Raw genomic sequence first — 20,543 nt, 5'->3', positions numbered from 1 at the left:
TGAAGCAACTTGACACATTCTTAACTTTCCATTTTCTTTGATCTGGTAAGTCAGTTATCACTCATCCATCTATGTTCTACTTTCAAAATGTTGCTGTTGTTTCTTGTTTGCTTTCACTTTTTTTCCCCCTTTTCTTCCCTGTGGGTTTATACCTCTGATACCTTTACAGTAATTTTAGGGGTGCATACATGCTAAGTTGCTTTAGCCATGTCCGACTATTTCCAAGACCATGGACTGTAGCCTGTCAGGTTCTTCTGTCCATGGAATTTTCCAGGCAAGAATACTGAAGTGGGTTGCCATTTCCTACTCCAGGGGATCTTCCCAACTCTGGAATTGAACCTAGGTCTCCTGCATTGGGAAGAAGGTTCTTTACCAAGAGTGCCACCTGGGAAACCCAATTTTAGGGGAAGAAGAGTTAAATACATCTGCCTAATCTTTCATGTGTAATCAGAGGTCTGGGTTACTTTAGTAATTTTTTAAAGACAGATAAAGCTACTTCCATAGATAAGCAAGGTTTGGTTCTTTGTTAATCATTTGCCCCCCCCCAAATAATTATATTTGAAAATGTCACTTATGATCTTAGTCATTCTATTATGAACTTCCCATATGATCAACTTAAAAGGATTAGTCTATACACATGGGCTCTGAAATGCACTATAATACCAAATAGGAACAATAAGAAGTCCATGACTTTTTTTTTTTTTAATAGCAAGGCACAGATGATGTGATTAGCTGATGCTGCAAGTCCTTTTTCAGTAACCATGGCCCTTGGGGAACCTAAGAAAAACTAAAGACCAATCAGCTCAGCATTGCTAGGGAAATTTATTATCCTGGAACAGCCAAAATTGTAAAAGCACCTCAAATCTGTCTCAAGGGTTTGCATCATTTTTATTATATAACACTCCTCCTTTGTTGTTACATAATTTTCCTCAACTTTGCCTTGCTCCAAAACTTTACCTTGGACCTTGTATTAGTTTTCTATTTCTGCATAGCAAATTACCACAAACTAAAGCAGCTAAAAATGTTTCTTTATTACTCTCAGTTACATAGATCAGAAGTACAGCATAGTTCAGCTAGGTTCTTTGGTTATGGTTTCTTGAGGTCAAAAATTTGGTGCTGCCTGGGCTAGGCTCTTATCTGGAAGCACACGGAAAGAATCTGCATACTACAGGGTGGTGGCTGAATTCAGTTCCTTGTTGTTTCAAGATTAAGGTCTTTGTTTCCTTGCTGGCTGGAAATGGGATTCCTCTCAACTCCTAAAGGCTGCCAGTGTTGCTTGGCATGTCTCTCCATCTTCAAAACCAGGAACAAACTGAATTCCCCTCATGTTTTGAACCTCTGACTTCTGATACCAGCCAGAGAAAACTCTGCTTGTAAAGGGATCATGTGATTCAATAATACTTAACAACATAATCAGGGGAGTGATATGATATTTAGAGATTTCATCCATACTCAAAGGCCAAATGACTACACAAGGATGAGGTGCACTAAGAGTTATTCTTAAAATTCTGTCTACCATATAGGTTGAGGGAAAATATGAAATTGTTGAGTGAAGCATGTCAGACAACCTTAAAACTCACTCTGTCCAGGGAGATCCTCTCCCATTTTCTCCGGTGAGTTCTTAATATTTTGAAATGTTTTATCTGTAAGTAATACTAGACTACTAAGTGTTCAGATCACTCTTTTACATCTAGCATAAATAGGACAAGACAAATATCCAGAATTACATAGAGAAAAACATAAAAAGCATGCTAAGACCCAAGGAGTACCCCCATTTGGCGTAGTTTAATCTCTAGGTCTCTTTAGGATCAATGCTCAGTCTTTTAGCTTCCCTTCCTTGTCCCTCAGCTCTTTCCAAAATTGTCTCTGGGCTTATGTAGAAATAGAACTTATATGACCTTGTGGTGAAGCAAAGCCAAAGTTTCCCAAATTCAAACACAGTCTTGGGCCTGTCCTCTGAATACTCTGGTCTCCTGATGTTCCTATTATAGATGAGTACCCTTAGCCTATCCTTCAGGAATCTCGAACCACAGGCCAGTTGATGAACCTGGAACTGTCCTCCCTTAGCTGTCAGGGGCTGGTAAACCTCCTAGCTGAACAGATTCCACTTGCCAGGTGCAGTTTGTTCATTGAATCCCTGACCCAAATGGTCCGTTCTTCAGCTCTACTAAAATGCAACTTAGCTACTCCCAACCCTTGGCAACTCTCTGGCAAACTAGCTACTAAAAGTCTCAGATGACTTCTGCATCCCCTTTGGGAACAAGCAGGAACTCTTATGTTTTATTCAAACTGAATGAGTTCAAGAGAGCTAAACTAAGGTCCGAGCTCTTCTTAATCATGTTACCTCTTCCTAATCACTGCTACTTGACTCTTCAGTGTCAACCCTCCCCAACCCAGGTTGTTTTGGGGAGCCTTTGAAGTGATATCTTACCAGAATTTCAAATGTGAAAACAAATTCCTTCTGCCTTTGGTGTTTTGCTCAATCTTTCTAACATATCAATTTGGTCGCTCAGTCGTGTCCGACTCTTTGTGACCCCATGGACTGCCATCACCAACTCCCGGAGCTTGCTCAAACTCATGTTTATTGAGTCAGTGATGCCATCCAACCACCTCATACTCTGTCGTCCCCTTCTCCTCCTGCCTTCAATCTTTCCCAGCATCAAGGTCTTTTCCAATGATTCAGTTCTTCATATCAGGTGACCAAAGTATGGGAGCTTCAGCTTCAGCATCAGTCCTTCCAATGAATATTCCTTTGGGAATGATTTCCTTTGGGATTAACTGGTTTCATCTCCTTGCAGTCCAAGGAACTCTCAACAGTCTTCTCCAACAACACAGTTCAAAAGCATCAATTCTTTGATGCTCAGCTTTCTTTATGGTCCAACTCTCACATCCATACATGATTACTGGAAAAACCATAGCATAGATGGACCTATGTTAATTTCAGAATTTCATCCCAAAGAATAATGCTTAGGATTTAAGTAATCTCCTTTTCTGCCTCTATTCCCCTTTCTCCTTACCTAATTCCTTTAAATCAATGTTTTTCATTCTGGAGATTATAACCCATTTGTGTTCAATGATACAAGTTAATGAATTAATCTGCATATTTAAATGGAATGGATAGACAAGAACTATAATCCCACAGCCTCCAGAACGAAAACCACAATCACAGAAAGCTAACCAAAATGAAAAGAAACAGTATTATGTCCCAGATGAAGGAAGAAGATAAATCTCCAGAAAAACAACTAAATGAAGTGGAGGTAGGCAACCTTCCAGAATGGATGGAAAGTATGTGTGCAACTCAAGTTCTTGAAAATGATTTTTCTTTTCATAAAACTTTTGTTCCCTGTGTGTGTGTGTATACACTGGATTGCAATAAAAAATATGTAACTACAGGGTATGGTCAAAAACATTTGAAAAAGATATTGTAAACATAATCAAAGTTCTCTCTGCCCTAGGAACATAAAAAAATATTATTATATAATCTACCAGGACTACCACATAATATGCTAAAGGAAGTTTTATTTTTCATTGTGGTAAATAAACCACAATAAAGATTTACCATGTAGCTATTTTAAAGTGTCCAGTTCTGTGGCATTAAGTTCATTGATGCTATTGTACAATCATATCACCATCCCTCTCCAAAATATTTTAATCTTCCCAAAGTAAAACTCTGCAGAAATTAAACAATTTAACTCTCAACTCCTCCCTCTCCCTGGCCCCAAGCCACCACCACTCTTCTAGTCTCTGTGAATGTGATCACTTTGGGTATCTCAGATAAACGGAATCATACAGAATTTGTCTTTTTGTGACTGGTCTACTTCATTCAGCATATGTCCTCAAAGTTAATGCATATCACGGCATGTATCAGACCTTCCTTTATTTTTAAGGCTGAATAATGTTCCGTTGTATGTATATATCACATTGTTTGTCCATGCTCATGAGTTGGTATATTGAAATCATGCCCAGGTAAATTTTGGGAAATACTATCACTGTAGTTAATGGTTCAAAGCAACAAAATTAATCCAGTTATATATTCTTTAAAGGACATGATGAAATTCAGAATCTGCTTCTCTTAGAAAATATGTAAATAAAGATATATTTTTCAACATTCTAAGTTCCTTTGGTTATCATCAAATTACTTAAGTGAAGTTAATTTATGCCTCATCTTATTGCATTTACTTTTGGAAAAGACCAACCAAAAATGAGTGATAAGTATTTGGGACTGGTCCTGACCATGATAAATATACTCATTTACAACTCTGTTCCATTTAAAATGTTTCTTTCACAGAACCATGCAGAGGAAGGCAGGGCCAGCATTTATCGGTCAGTCTTTACCAACTCTTCCAAAGAGATGACATGTTTTCCAGACTTCCCATGTCCTGATGATTTTCCTAACTTTATGCACAACAGCAAGCTCCAGGAATATATTACTATGTTTGCCAAAGAAAAGAACCTCCTGAAATACATACAATTTAAGGTAAGATATTATTTTAAAAAACTTACTGTGGGCATAACTGTGAGGAATTCTGTATTTATTACAAGATTCCTATTTGTTCCTTTCACTATCTCTTTCTCAATTGTAAACAATTTTAACAGTATGGCTTCTTTGACCCTAGATTTAGAAAGCATACATTCTTCTTAAGAATATGTAGGAAATTTTTAACATTCTTGGACCAAAATGCCATAAAAGTAGAAATCAGAGCAAAGAAAAAAATGCATGGGTAGACATGAATTTATAAATTAAGAACTCATTATTCCTAAACAATTTACAGGTCAAAAAAAGAAATTGCAGGGAAATTTTTTAAATATTTAGAGCTAAATGATAATTTAAATTTGATATACCAATATTTATGGGAAGTAGAGAGAACAAAAACTTTTATGAAAATTATAAGCTTAAAGGTTTGTGTCCAAAAATAAGAAAGATTTTCCAGGTGATCCTTAAGCATACTAAAATATGAAAACTTACACTCTGGATATAGATGATATTTTTCATTTTGAGACAATAACATTAAAAATAAAATGACAAGGAAGTATATTAGGAAATTGCCGTTACTAAAAAAATTATTGGCCACCAGGTTATTTACTACATGTTCTACCTGGCTCTTGGAAACTATAATTCAATTGTCAGATCTCCAAAAGGAATCACTCTTATACTGCAGAGAATACTGGTCATACACAAGGAAACATGTGGAAATAAAATTTAATAAAACATATAGATAAGGACTTCCCTGGAGGTCCAGTGGATAAGAATCTGCCTTGCAATGCCCACCAGTTCGATCTCTGGTCTGGGAAGATCCCACATACACGGGGCAGCTAGGCCCAGGAGTTGCAACTACTGAGCCCACATGCCACAACTACTGAAGCCTGCATGCCCTAGAGCCTGTGCTCTGCAACAAGAGAAGCCACCACATTGAGAAGCCTTCATACCACACTAGAGAGTAGCTCTTAATTTCTAACACTGAGGTGCCATATGATTCTATGATCATTTGGCAAAATTGGAAAGCCTTTCTATGTTTTGATGATCTGGGAAAGGTGGCCTTCTTAATCTAGTAAAGAGACCTTTAAGGAAGCTGCGGGGTTAATTTCACTCCAATAATGACAAAACCCTGATAGTGTTTAATATCAGTGCATCTTCACAAAACTCAATGACTGCAAAAGTACAAAGTTTAAAAAAAGAAAAAGAATCCTCCTTCCTTGAAGGCCTACTGTAATAGACTCCCTGGCCTCACTTCTTTCTCCCTTATATCCCTCTATTATTGTTTATGGAAATTTTCCCCTGAGGAGCCATGTGTTCCAATTTATAGGGAGTGTCCATGTTATGAAATAGTGAAAGCTAATTGATTCATTTGGGGAGGAAACGTAACTCTTCCTCAGTTGGCATCATCCTCAAACCTACAGAGAAAAATGGAATAGAAAAACAACCCTGCAAGCACTTTTAACTCAGCCTTCACTTCTCAGCCCAGCTCATTCTCTTACTTTGTTAAGAAACAGCGTGGTATGACTGGGACACGGAAGAAAAAGAAAAGCATGTTGTCACTTGAGTGAGACTGCCTCAGAAATGTTACCAAGTCAGGATTGGGTGTTTCCTGTCCTTTGGAAGAGAACAGGCCTAAATAGTACCTTCCTCTTCCTGTAACTACAAGGCAGGCACCATGATTGAGATCAGAGGTGCTTCCTTAGCTGACTTTTAATCAAGTGTAAATTTAACTTCAAACACATAGCAAAAGGATGAGAGTGAAAAATTGCTGTATTTGTACAGGATCTATTTCATGTAAACTCTGTGTCTTGAACAAAATATGAACCACCTAAAGAATGAAATTAGAAAGTCAGTGGGAGAAAGAGCTGTAGAATCAACGACCTATATTTAAATTTTGAACCTAGTTATTGGATTTTATGCATATTATCTAACTTCTTTAAGCCTCCATTTCATATGTAAAATGAAGCAACTATGTATCTTGTAGAATTATTCTGAAGATCAAATAAAGGCTTTAAAGAAGTTTAGAAAAATAAAGTGACTAAAGAAATATGTTAGAAAATTGCTGTTACTATGTAAATTATTGGCCACCAGATTATTTACTACATGGGCTACCTCCTTCTTGTAAACTATAATTCAATCGTCAGAGCCCCAAAATGAATCACTCTTGTACTGCAGAGAATACTGGTCATACACAAGGAACTATGTGGGGATTAAAATACACACACACACACACACACACACACACACACACACACACACATAGATAGGGGCTTCCCTAGTGGTCCAGTGGATAACAATCTGCCTTGCAATGCAAGGGACACTGGTTCAATCCCTGGTCCAGGAAGATCCCATGTGCCACGTGCAACTAAGCCTGAGAGTTACAACTACTGAGCGCACACTCTGCAGCACAACTCCTGAAATCTGCATCCCCTAGAGCCTGTCTCTGCAACAAGAAAAGCCACCACAATGAGAAGCACTCACCCCATAACTAGAGAGCAGCCCCTGCTCACTGCAACTAGAGAAAGTCTGTGAAGCAACAGAGATGCAGCACAACCAAAAATAAATAAATAAATATTTTAAAAAATCATACAGATCATTTTATGCTGTGACTTATTAAAAAGGAATTTTGAATTTATAACGTGCACCTTCATAATGAATTAAGTATTCTTCCTAAGGCACTATTAAGGATTTTCTTCATACTATTTGATGATGTTGGTGTCAAATCTGCCTGTTAGCATAGAATAAAGAAAATTACCTTTTTATGTTTCTCTTAGACAATTGTATCCAGTGTAAATAAGCGTCCCGATTTCTCAACCACTGGCCAATGGGATGTTATCACTGAAAAGGATGGTAAAAAGGAATCAGCTGTCTTTGATGCTGTAATGATTTGTTCTGGACATCATGTGTACCCCAACATACCTAAAGAGTCCTTTCCAGGTAAGGCCAACATTTACGCTGCCATCCACACATCTTGCATGAAGAAATAACCTTGATAATGTCTTTCTTATGTATACAAAAGTATAGTTTATAAAAGTACACATGAAATTAAAATATGCTTCTAATGTATCTAATGGGGTTCCCAAGCGGCTCAGTGAAAAGAATCTGCCTGCTAATGCAGTAGATGCAGTAACTCTCCTCCTGGGTCAGAAAGATCCGCTGGAGGAGGGCATGGCAACCCACTCCAGTATTCTTGCCTAGAGAGTCCCGTGGACAGAGGAGCCTGGTGGGTTATGGTCCATAGGGTCGCAAAGAGTCGGACATGACTGAGCACATATACCTATACAATTAGATATACTGTATCTAATATAGTTTAAGTATTAAAATTCCTATTACTGCAACCGTATTCACTGACAAGTTCTGTTATAGCAGTTTTTTTTTAAGTGAAAATCAAAATAATTCATATGTTTTCCACTTTTTCACTCAGGAATAAAACTTTTTAAAGGCGAATGCTTCCACAGCCGGGACTATAAAGAACCAGGAATCTTCAAGGGGAAGCGAGTCCTGGTGATTGGTCTGGGGAACTCGGGCTGTGACATCGCCTCAGAACTCAGCCAAACAGCCGAAAAAGTATGCCTCCCTGAAATTCAAGGAACTATCTTTAAGGGGACAGCCATACCATTTTAAAAGTGTAAGGGGAGGGCAGAGGCCTTGATGCAAAGACTAAGTAGGGATTCATATAGCTCAACGTCCTTTGGTAAGAGGTAGGATTTTAAATAGGTTGATGTGGCAAAAGCAGAACATCAGCTGGAATGATGTCATTCAATAAGCTTCTTCTTTGGGATGTTTGGTGCCTAATGTGTCCAATAAATTCTTCCAAAACCAGTGGGATCATCAGACAAGCAGTAGAAGAAATATGACCAGTATTCAGTTATTGGTAACCTACACCAGAGAATATTTGGCTAAAAGATGAAAATACTGAGGAAATGATTTGACAGGTGTTGATACTAAGATATCGGTTATAGTGCAGGAAGTTTATTTGGGAGTGCTCTCTGGATGAATACCTCTGAGGGAAGGGAAAGAAGTTTTCCTTTATTTACTCTGAAGCTAGGATAATCCTTTCAAATTGTCCCTAGTTGAAGTGAGAGGCTGGGTAATTTCTTTTTCTTTTTTTCCAGTATAGATGTTCATTTTTATTTACATATATCACCTACCTTTTGATCCTCCCTCCCATCCCACTCCCATCCCACCTCTCTAGGTCATCACAGAGCACCTAGAGCATGTTATATGGAATATATATATGAGCATATATATATGGAGCATATATATGAGCATATATATGGAATCTAGAAAAATGGTACAGATGAACCTATTTGCAGGGCAGGAATAAAGATACAGATGTAGAGAATGGACTTGTGGACACAGCAGGGGAAGGAGAGGGTGAGACAAATTGAGAGATGCTAGGTCTTTGTCTTCCTCCCTCAACCAGTCACTGAATGCCGGGGATCCAAAAAGAGTATAAGATGTTGGGGGAGGCCCCCTCTTCACCAAAGCATCTCCCAGAGAGGGCTGAGAGCTGAGGGCTGCCTTCTGGGCACTGCCAGCAGTGGAGTAATAACTCCATTCCTAAAGGCAGATCTGAGGGGCATATCCACTACAAACAGTCACCACTTTAACAGTTGAACTGGTGTTTTTCAAGGTCATCATCAGCTCCCGAAGTGGCTCCTGGGTGATGAGCCGGGTCTGGGATGAAGGCTATCCGTGGGACATGCTGACTGTCACTCGATTTGAAACATTCCTCAAGAATACCTTACCGACAGTCATCTCTGACTGGTGGTACATGAAGCAAATGAATGCCAGATTCAGGCACGAGAACTATGGCTTGATGCCATTAAACGGGTAAAGCAGAGTTAAATATGAAATGCCTGCTAACTTTTATTTCACTGTCAACAACCCTAATGTGTGATATAACCCCCATACAAGCCAGAGTGAAGTAATCACCTGTCACATTTCATAGGACAAAGAATTGCAAAAATTAGGAGTGTTTTCCTGTTTCACAATTCTCCTTACCAGATTTGCACAGCTGGACAGTTACATAATAGGTCAAGAATTTTAGTCCCTAGAGTGATGATAATAATAGTCAACATGTTTTTAAGTACTTAATACATGTCAGAGCCTTATTAAGTCTCAGACGTACATTATCTCACTTTACTCTCACAAAGCCTATGAAAAAGTGAAAGTGTTAGTGTCGGTTGTGTCCAGCTCTTTTTGACCCTATGGACTGTAGCCCACCAGGCTCTTCTGTCTTTGGGATTCTCCAGGTAAGAATACTGGAGTAGGTTGCCATTCCGTTCTCCAGGAGATCTTCCCAACTCAGGGATCAAACCCCAGTCTCCTGCATTGCAGGCAGATTCTTTACCATCTGAGCCACCAGGGGAGCCACAGCAACTATGATGATGGCTCTATTATAATCTTCATTTTAGAGATGAGAAAACTGTGGTTTACCAAAGCCACACATCTGGGAAGTCAGAAATAGCAATTGAAACAAGTCCAGATTTGCTGACTCCAAAGTGCCTCACTCGTAGCTGCCTTGCTCTAAAGCCTCTTTCTTAACTTCAGAGCTAAGCAAAGCAGGACTTGGCACTTCACTCTCATTCAGCTCAATTCAGTCACTCAGTCGTGTCCAACTCTTTGTGACCCCATAGACTGCAGCATGCCAGGCTTCCCTGTCCATCACCAACTCCCGAAGCTTGCTCAAATGCATGTCCATTGAGTCGGTGATGCCATCCAACCATCTCATCCTCTGTCATCCCCTTCCCCTCCTGCCTTCAATCTTTCCCAGAATCAGGGACTTTTCCAATGAGTCAGTGCACCGTATCAGGTGGCCAAAGTATTGGAGTTTCAGCATCAGTCCTTTCAATGAATATTCAGGACTGATTTCCTTTAGGACTGACTGGTTGGATGTCCTGGCAGTCCAAAGGACTCTCAAGAGTCTCCTCCAACACCACAGTTCAAAAGCATCAATTCTTCAGCACTCAGTTTTCTTTATGGTCCAAGTCTCACATCCATACATGACCACTGGAAAAACTGTAGCTTTGACTAGACAGACCTTTGTTGGCAAAGTACTATTTCTTCTTTTTAGTATGCTATCTAGGTTGTTCATAACTTTTCTTCCAAGGAGTAAGTGTCTTTTAATTTCATGCCTGCAGTCACCATCTGCAGTGATTTTGGAGCCCAAGAAAATAAAGTCTCTCAACCAAGTTTCCATTGTTTCCCCATCTATTTGCCATGAAGTGATGGGACCAGATGCCATGATCTTAGTTTTCTGAATGTTGAGTTTTAAGCCAACTTTTTCACTCTCCTCTTTCACTTTCATCAAGAGGCTTTTTAGTTCTTCTTCACATTCTGCCATAAGGGTGGTGTCATCTGCATATCTGAGGTTATTGATATTTCTCCCGGCAATCTTGATTCTAGCTTGTGCTTCATCCAGTCTGGCATTTCACATGATGTACTCTGCCTATAAGTTAAATAAACAGGGTGAAAATATACAGCCTTGATGTACTCCTTTCCCAATTTGGAACCAGTCTGTTGTTCCATGTCCAGTTCTAACTGTTGCTTCCTGACCTGCATACAGATTTCTTAAGAGTCAGGTCAGGTGGTCTGGTATTCCCATCTCTTGAAGAATTTTCCACAGTTTGTTGTGATCCACACAATCAAAGGCTTTGGTGTAGTCAATAAAACAGAAGTAGATGTTTTTCTCTCTCACTTTTTTGATGATCCAACAGATGTTGGCAATTTGATCTTTTGTTCCTCTGCCTTTTCTAAATCCAGTTTAGACATCTGGAAGTTTACCATTCACATACTGTTGAAGCCTGACTTGGAGAATTTTGAGCTTTACTTTGTTAGCGTGTAAGATGAGTGCAATTGTATGGTAGTTTGATCATTCTTTGGCCTTGCCTTTCTTTGGGATTGGAATGAAAACTGACCTTTTTCAGTCCTGTGGCCACCACTGGGTTTTCCAAATTTGCTGGCATAATGAGTATAGGACTTTCACAGCATCATTTTTTAGGATTTGAAATAGCTCAACTGGACTCCATCACTACCACTAGCTTTGTTCATAGTGATGTTTCCTAAGGCCCACTTGACTTCACATTCATTACCTCATTGCATCATTCATTACCTTTGCTCTCATTACCTGCCCCTTAATGGAGCCCTTCCACTGAACTATGGCCACAATACTTTCATCTTCAACCTTCTCCTCACTCTCTCCTATAATATTCTCCAAGCCAGTCACATGATAAGAAATTACTTGGACATGGGTGAAAACCCCAAGTTCTAAGCTGTTTACATCAAAGTTAATTCATTAAGTCAACACATATTTACTAAGCATTTATTATGTGCCAGGACCTGTGGATATAGCAGTGAACAAACTCATAAAATCCCTATCCTCATGGGGCTTACATTCTAATAATGGGAAACAGACACAAATAGCTCAAAATTGTATATACCAAAGAGAAAAAATAAGGCAGACAAGGGTAACCGGGAATGACATTAAAGCAATTTTAAACAACCCTTAGAGAAGGTCTCACTGAAAAAGCTTTCAAGCAAATTTCTGAAGGAGATGAGAAAATGAGCCACAAGAGTATCTGGAGAAGACTATTCTAGACAGTAGAAACAGCTAGGACATCATCTCTTCAGGAGTATGACTGGCATGTTTGACAAAGTACAGTGGCTTCTTTTCTTGGAGAAGAAGACTGGGGAGAACAGCAGGAAATGAAACCAGAGACATCAAAATAACCAGCTTACACTGGGTCTTGGAAGCCATTGTAAAGACTCTGGCCTTTACTCTGAATGCAGTGGGAAATTATAGCAGGCATCTGACCCAACTGGAGACAAGGTCTAAGATAATTTGAAGAGATCACTTTGGCTGTTATGGTCATAACTCACTGTAGGGGGTCAAGGAAGGAAGTGGAAAGACTGGTTAAGAAGCTATTATCAAAAACCCAGATGAGATGGGAAGGTGGCCTGAACTGATCATCAGTGCTCAGAAGTTGTCAGATTGGGATAGAGTTTGAAGGTAAACTGAACAGGATTTTCTGTTCAATTGAATAGCAAATGTGAAAGCAAACAAAATGTCAAGGATGTCTTTCAGACTTTTGATCTGAGCAAGGGAGCAAAGATGGAGGTGATGTCTACTGAGATGTGGACAACCATGGGAGGAGCAGAAGTTTAGTTTTAAATGTATTAAAGTTGGAATTCCTGTTTGGGATTTGCATAGAAGAATGTGGAATGGCAGTGGGTACATAAGACAGAAGAGAGATTCAAACCCTAAGTTTAAAATGTGGACTGGTCAGACTATAGATAATATTTAAATAAATGAAAACTAGATGACATCTCTTGAAGAATGAATGTCAATAGAGAAGACAAAAGACCTGGGGCATGTCACTATTTAGAGGTCTGGAAGAGAAGAATTCAGCAGGGGACACCGAGAAGAAATAGTGAGGTATAGCAAGGTAGGTAGAAAGGAATCAAGAGTGAGTGATGACATGTTTCAAGGAGGAGGAAACCATCAAGTGTGAGTTTACTAATAAATTGGGTAAAATAAGGAGTAAGAGTAGACCACTGGAACTGGTGGCTTGCAGATCCTGGTGGCCTTGACAAAGGAAGTTTCAACATGGAAGTGAGTTTAAGATAAATGGCAGATAATTCGAGCAGTTGAATGCAGCCTTCTTCCAACCAGCAGTCCAACCAATCTCATTGTCTGGCTCAGTTTCCTCCCCTGTAGCATCTATCTATGGCTTTCTCTCTCTCACACACTGTTCCCATCATCCTATAAGAACCATGTCTTTTCTTCCAACATTATTCGGTTCACCCCTAAGGCAGAGTTCTGTGCACTCACTAGAGATATTATTGAATAGAAAATAATCGAAAGCTCTCTCTTTCCAGATTTCCAGTTTCCTCTTTCTTCTCCTGGCCTTATTTAAGTTCCTAGACCATCACTTCCTCACCTGACATGGCTTTGTCTGCATGGGGTTCACACTTCACCCTCTATGATAGAACCTGGCTGCAGCCTTCCACCTTTGTCTTCTTTCCTCCTATTTGATCTTCTTTATATCACAATTGTCACTTTGGATTATATTACATTAAGAATAATGGCTAACATTTCGAGCACTATCTATGTGCTACAAACTGTGCCAAATTCTTTATATTACTTAGGTCTGCCGATGACCTGAGTTAGGTATAGCTGTTATCGCCACTTCAGGTGAGGAAGATAAGGCAAGAGAAATTAAGAAAATCTAATCTGATCAAGGTTCACAGTTAATTAGTAGCAAAGAAATAAGTTTAAAGACCCAGGTACTCTGACCTTTGTTTTTCCTGATACAGGGGATATGGTCTGAGTGCTTATTCTGGAATTTGGGGAGAGTTCTGTGGGGAAAGAGAGAAAGATCATAGGAAATAGAGATGCGATTAGCAAAAACCAACTTCTGTTACTCCACAATGTGGTCTTACATAAGTTTTATCTATCAGTCATGTTGATGACACTCCATGGCACATTAAAAAAATCTTAGGTAGGTTTTTCCTATCAATTAATTATGAACCAAAAAAAAAAAAAAAGGAAATGGTACTGTTCTAATGCTTGTTTTCCATACAGCACCCTGAGGAAAGAGCCTGTGTTCAATGACGAACTCCCAGCTCGCATTTTATGTGGCATTGTGACCATTAAGCCAAATGTGAAGGAGTTTACAGAGGATTCAGCTACTTTTGAGGATGGGACAGTGTTTAAGGCCATTGACTGTGTCATCTTTGCAACAGGCTACAGTTATGCCTACCCCTTTCTTGATGACTCCATCATTAAGAGCAGAGACAATCAGGTCACCTTATTTAAAGGCATCTTTCCGCCTACACTGGAGAAGCCAACCTTGGCTGTTATTGGCCTTGTCCAGTCACTTGGAGCTGCCATCCCCACTACTGACCTGCAGTCTCGCTGGGCAGTACAAGTAATTAAGGGTAAGTAGACAAAGATGTTCATTGATGGGGAAGATGAGAATGCCATTGAATCTTTAGGAAAATAATATTCCTATTAACAAGCAACAAATTCTAGGTCCCACCCAGTTTCCAGAATCTATAATTCTGTATTTTTGGTACTATATTTTATAAGCAATTAAAAATATATTGGATTGTCACAAATAATAGTACAAGACAATTATTCAAGAGTGTTTTTGTGATTTATAACTTCTTGCATGCTCAGTCGCTTAAGTCGTACCTGACTCTTTGTGACCCCATGGACTATACCCTGCCAGGTTACTCTGTCCATGGGATTCTCCAGGCAAGAAAACTGGAGTGGCTTGCCACTTCCTCTTCCAGGGGATCTTCCCAACCCAGGGCTTGAAGTCACATGTCTTATGTCTCCTGCATTAACAGATGGGTTCTTTACCACCAGCACCACCTGTTAAGCCCTATAACTCCTTAGAATTGTCAATTACCCAAGACCTTTCATTAAACTTGAGAATACCAGAGCTTCTCATCTTAGGTGCAGAAGAACTTTATAAAATTAAGGTTTTCAAAACTCAATAGAATGACATTGCCTGAAAGGTTAATGAAAGAAAATGTTTCAAAGCCAATATCCAGCAACTTTAAATATCCACATTCATGAAAAATAGTATGATTTCTGGAAAGGAGGTGGCTTTCTTGCTCTGTTTTCTTCCTTGCCATGTATCAGATAAAGACAAGCAGTGAATCAGTAGAAGCAGAAAGCATTTGGTGTTGTAGACAGTCTCTAAGGTAAAGGGATACTAAGTCCCTGTATTTTAAAAAGAAAAAAGAAACGATGAACTTGATTGGGGTCAAGCAAAGAAGGCAGACAGCATCATCCAGCCCCAAGTACTGGAATCAGATTCACATTAAGGTTTGAATGCCATTGTGGGCAGATTCAGATAATAAAACCAAGCTATGGTTAAATAACAAATCAAGATATCAAAGTGTAAAGTGCAAAATCTGGTTGGTCTTAAACCTGAAACTTCTGAATAATGAATCTTAGCAGGTCTGCTTCCTTTGAAGCCACATGTAAGGCTTCCAATCCTACCTGACTTGTTGGGGGTTAAATGCTCTTTTATCCTGGATATTTGAACCTGCAACTACATATCCTGCATCATCACTCACCACCAGGCTCCCAACCACATCATTATGGTCCTACATATCAGCAATCTCTCTAAATCTCCTTCACTCCCCTGGTTCCAAGCAGAGATGTGTTGCAGGGTGATGTTTCTCCAGCAAGGCAGCAGCCAGGAAAGTGATGGAATGAAATTCTACTTAGAACTGAACTCAGGATTCAGGTTCAGAGAGACTGGCATTAAAATGTAGGTCTTAATTGCTTATAAAATATTCACTTACTCTCTGTGAAGATACTAGTTATAACCTGGGCCCTGAAGAAAGGAGACAGGGCAGAGACCCAGCCAACAGAGAACTGATGCAGACTCAGTCTTAGGGAAAATGAGAGATAAGGCAAACAACCCAATTTGAGGGAATCGGATTACCAGACCAAGGGGTCAGTTACAAGCAGCCCAATGGCAATAGCTGGTGGACTACAGAACATAAACTCTTCTCTATCTCTCCTCTTGCCCAAGGACAGAACCAGTTCCAAGGTTTGGAACAATGCCATGTTGACAGACTGTTCTTGTGATTCCGCCTGTAGGGATTTCAGGAACAGAAAGCCATTGTAGGTCTTGAGCAATCAGAGCTAGACTGGAAATTCCAGTCTTATTCCAGTTGATCACAAAGTTGCCAAAGAAACCACACTAGATTTGAAGCATCTCTGAGTACAAGAGTTTGGGTCTAGGTTTTAGAGAATTCTGTAAGTTAATGCCAGGAAGAGCCTGAAATCCTGGGGCAGCCCCAACTCAGATTTGGCCTCCCAGGACCTCCCTATGTCCTTGGTGACTTGTGGGCAGTCTACATCCACAGTCTCATTCAGGAGCTGTTGGCTTTCCAGAAAGAACCTTGTAGCTTCACTAAATTCTCTATCTTATCTGTTGGAAATTCCCTTTTGGGGCAAAGCAAGATAACTTCCTATGAAGATCTGTTTGTTAAATCTTAAAAAAAGAGATGTCAATATACCTTTGACTATAATTTATTAGATGACATACTTAAAAATAAAGCTGAGAGAGTAGAATATAATCCTTCAAATTGATTTTTAAATCCAATAACCAGTTTAAGAGCAAAGATAGAAAGATGGAAGGTTGTTCGGTTTTAATCACTGTGACAATAATCATCTCTGAGAAGATTAGGAGTGACTTATATGTTTGTCTCAGAATGACTCCCTGGTTATTTGTTCAAGATTTTATTTTGCTAGATAATGACAACAAAATTTGAAAATACTAATGTGATTCACAACTCATTATTTAAAAACAAACATTGCAGACTGGTCCTATGCCAGACTTTTTTAACTATTATCATGTCTTTCCACTTTTTTTTAGGAACTTGCCCTTTGCCTTCTGTCAAGGACATGATGAATGATATTGATGAAAAAATGGGGAAAAAGCTCAAATTGTAAGAGCATCTATGGTAAAGGGGATCTAGAATTTTCATAGCAAAATCTGAATTTGTGAATACTTAGTACTGTTTTAGTCTTGAATAGTCCTCAGTGGAGCCATTAGGGTGACAGCTATGAGCTAATTCAGCCATTCAACAAATAGTTATCAAGGATCTACTTTGCACCTGATATGCCACTAAATCCTGTTTCAGCCCTCCATAGCTCCTGCAATATATCATAAAAAGGAGACCCAGAAAGATTAAAAATCAGAGAAGTTTGGTAACACATGGATGTGGACTTCTATTTTCTAGCTCATAAATCCTCTAAAATGTAAGGATGCCTTCCAACAGGTGGCTCTAATAAAATGACTCAGCCATACAAGAATTAGTCAGGAGAACTGGGCTCCAGTCTATGTCACTAATCAGCTCAGTGGCCATGAATTAATAACTTCACTTGAGCAAGAGACAATTCTTCTACTTGTAAATGTGGATTAAAATGCCTTTCTCAGAGGCCTTGTTGTGTTGTGAAATGTCCAAGTGAGATCAGTATGAAAGTCCTTCAGTAAAATCTACAAAGTACTACATAATGAGCAATAATCCCCTTACCAACAAAAGGATAGATGTTGATTTGCATGGATAAAAAGGTGTTCTTGTTTCTACGCAAAGCTCAGATAACCACAGTCTTGTTTCTCTCCCTTGTCTAGGTTTGGCAAAAGTGATACCATACTGACAGATTATGTTGTTTATATGGATGAACTTGCCTCCTTCATTGGGGCAAAGCCCAACATCCCATGGCTGTTTCTCACCGATCCAAAGTTGGCGTTGGAGGTTTACTTTGGTCCTTGCACCCCATACCAGTTTAGGCTGGTGGGCCCAGGAAAGTGGCCAGGAGCCAGGAACGCCATCCTGACCCAATGGGACCGGTTACTGAAACCCATGACGACCAGAGTGGTTGGGAGTCCTCTGAAGCCTTGCTTATTTTGCAACTGGTTCAGACCAGTTCTTATTTCTGTTGTATCAATTGCTGCTTTCATTGTGTTGTTCTAGCCATCACTCTATCTAGGATTCTGAACATTACTAACAATATCTGGGAAGAAACTTCACTATATAAAAATTAAGAATTTCACACCTCCTATTTTCCTATTCAGTGGGCATTAGTAAGACAGTACTATGGCTAGGCTTCTAAATAAGTGCATATAAGAATCATGGCATGATCTAAAGAGCATTTATCATTTCCCCTTAATTTTCACTAACATTTCTTAATTCCATAACATTTTATAGTTAGATATATGCTTTTTAACTTAACTCATCTGAAATATTGACATGATTCCTTTTCTCCTTTAACAGTCTTTGAAATACGTATTTCAAATCTTAACAGTGAGTAAATTAAGCAGAGTAGTCACAATATGATAGTCTCAGCCTAATTTTACAAACCATTCACCAGGATCAAGGGGAGAATTTGGTTATTTGGCTATTATATTCAATTTTTGTTTTCTGCTGTGTCCTCCAGGCAATTCCTCTTGTTCCCTGGCCAAGAAAAGTAGCATGAAGATCCTGTGTGTAATGAAAGTTAGCAAGAACTAACTCATTTTATTTATATTCTCAATAAAAAAACAAACTTTCACATGTAGCAGCAAGATAAGGACAACAGCAGCAATGAGTGGAGCACTAAATATACCTTTTAACTGAATGGAAAGTCATAAAAAATTAAATCTTTAGCCAAAGCTATGACCCAAGTCTAATAAAACCTGATATGGATCATATAGAATTATATCCCTTATGGACTGTAGTACCAAAATAAATCTAAAATTTATTTTTAAAGTATTATTATTACGTTACAATTAAATTTTGATAGTTAAAAATGTTTGACATTATTGAGCAGATAAAATAATCTATTAGCATCATCAGCTACCAGGGGGTTCTTCATATTATTAAACTCTATATTTCTTACTACACCTTGAATTTTTTTCCAGACAAACTTTATTATTTTTAAAAACTGTGTTATATTTGGTTATGAAGGAACAGACACAGATTTGGGGGAAAATACTATTGTATCTTTCTTCTTCACAATTCCTTTCTCTATTATAAAATACTTACAAAACCCTGGAACCTGTCAAACCTTTACCAGTTCCTAATAACCACACAAAAAGTCCTGCTAGGCTCAGAAGTCAGGATAGCCCAAGCAGAACAGCCCCTTTAACCTGTCAGAGACTGAGGACACACCCATACCTTCATCTATAGCTACAGCCAGTAGATCAACAAGTGGAGAAGGAGACCACGTTTTTCTCTAACACTTTCTTCTTTTCTTTTTTTAATTCTCTTGGTATTTTAATCTTCAGAGCTAAGATTTATTATGGATGCTGCTATACACAGCAGCAGAATTTAAATCATTCCTTTTTCCTAACTATTTAAGTCAATGGACATGAGCCAGTGAAGGATAGGGAAGACTGGCATGCTGCAGTCCATGGGGTTGCAAAGAGTCGGACACAACTGAGTGACTGAACAACAAAGCAGAGTAGCATTCTGCTTTGAAGTTCTTCTTACAAGATGTGAAATATTCCTAAATATTCCCAAGTGACACAGAACTTTTCTTGAAGCCCTATGGCCTAAATGGAATCAAGTAAACAAATTAAATACAGCTCATAAAATTTATTTTGTTGAAGTTATAAATGCTAGTGCACAAAATAAATTGAATACTAAAATTGATATGATACAGTTTCTGTTATTCTTCCTCATATGATTCTTTAAGTTTTGTAAACACTAATTGGCTCATGAAGGATAGAATATTCTTCCTAAACTATTATCGCCAACATACTCTTTTTAAAATTAATTTTTATTGGAGTATAGAAATTAATAAAATTGTTAGTTTCTACTGTACAGAAAATGAATCACTGATATGTACACATATATCCTCCTCTTTTCGGACTTGCTTTCCATTTAGGTTACCACAGCACATTAAGTAGAGATATACTCTCTTAATAGTCCTATTAACATTCATCTATTCCCATAACAAGTGCTTCCCAGGTGGTTCAACAGAATCTGACTGCCAATGCAGGGGACTCAGGAGACACGGGTTCGATTACTGGATCAGGAAAATCTCCCAGAGGAGGAAATGGCAATCCACTCCAGTATTCTTGCAGAAGAATCCCATGGACAGAGAAGCCTGGCGGGGGGGGGGGGGTGCGGGGGGCGGGGAGCAGGGGCGGTGCTACAAGTCCACAGGGTCACAAAGAGTTGGATATGACTAAGCATGCTCATACACATACCCATACTTAACTATTTCAATGTCTTAATTACTTTGTACATAACATTGCTGATAAGTCACTTCAGTCATGTCCGACTCTGTGCGACCCCATAGACAGCAGCCCACCAGGCTCCACCATCACTGGGATTCTCCAGGCAAGAACACTGGAGTGGGTTGCCATTTCCTTCTCCAATGCATGAAAGTGAAAATTGAAAATGAAGTCGCTCAGTCATGTCCGACTCCTAGCGACCCCATGGACTGCAGCCTACCAGGCTCCTCCATCCATGGGATTTTCCAGGCAAGAGTACTGGAGTGGGTTGCCATTGCCTTCTCCAGTACATAACATTAATGATTCTC

The 20,543-nt window shown here is 39.1% G+C and overlaps 1 protein-coding gene across 2 annotated transcripts in view; it reads left to right on the top strand.

Moving 5' to 3' along the window:
- LOC110133072 (flavin-containing monooxygenase 3) overlaps positions 1–19,648 on the top strand; it is a 26,558-nt gene extending 6,910 nt beyond the window's left edge. For both annotated transcript variants that reach the window (XM_020886804.2, XM_020886805.2), the window contains exons 3-9: positions 4,289–4,477; positions 7,252–7,414; positions 7,902–8,044; positions 9,114–9,313; positions 14,067–14,422; positions 16,888–16,960; positions 17,647–19,648. In XM_020886804.2, coding sequence (XP_020742463.1) covers positions 4,289–4,477; positions 7,252–7,414; positions 7,902–8,044; positions 9,114–9,313; positions 14,067–14,422; positions 16,888–16,960; positions 17,647–17,989 — 1,467 coding nt within the window. In that variant the 3' untranslated portion in view covers positions 17,990–19,648. The remainder of the gene's footprint in view (positions 1–4,288; positions 4,478–7,251; positions 7,415–7,901; positions 8,045–9,113; positions 9,314–14,066; positions 14,423–16,887; positions 16,961–17,646) is intronic.
- The last annotated feature ends 895 nt before the right edge of the window (positions 19,649–20,543 follow it).

Source organism: Odocoileus virginianus, chromosome 11, assembly GCF_023699985.2.
Source record: "Odocoileus virginianus isolate 20LAN1187 ecotype Illinois chromosome 11, Ovbor_1.2, whole genome shotgun sequence".
NCBI lineage: Eukaryota > Metazoa > Chordata > Mammalia > Artiodactyla > Cervidae > Odocoileus > Odocoileus virginianus.
This window is presented reverse-complemented; position numbering and strand designations above follow the sequence as displayed.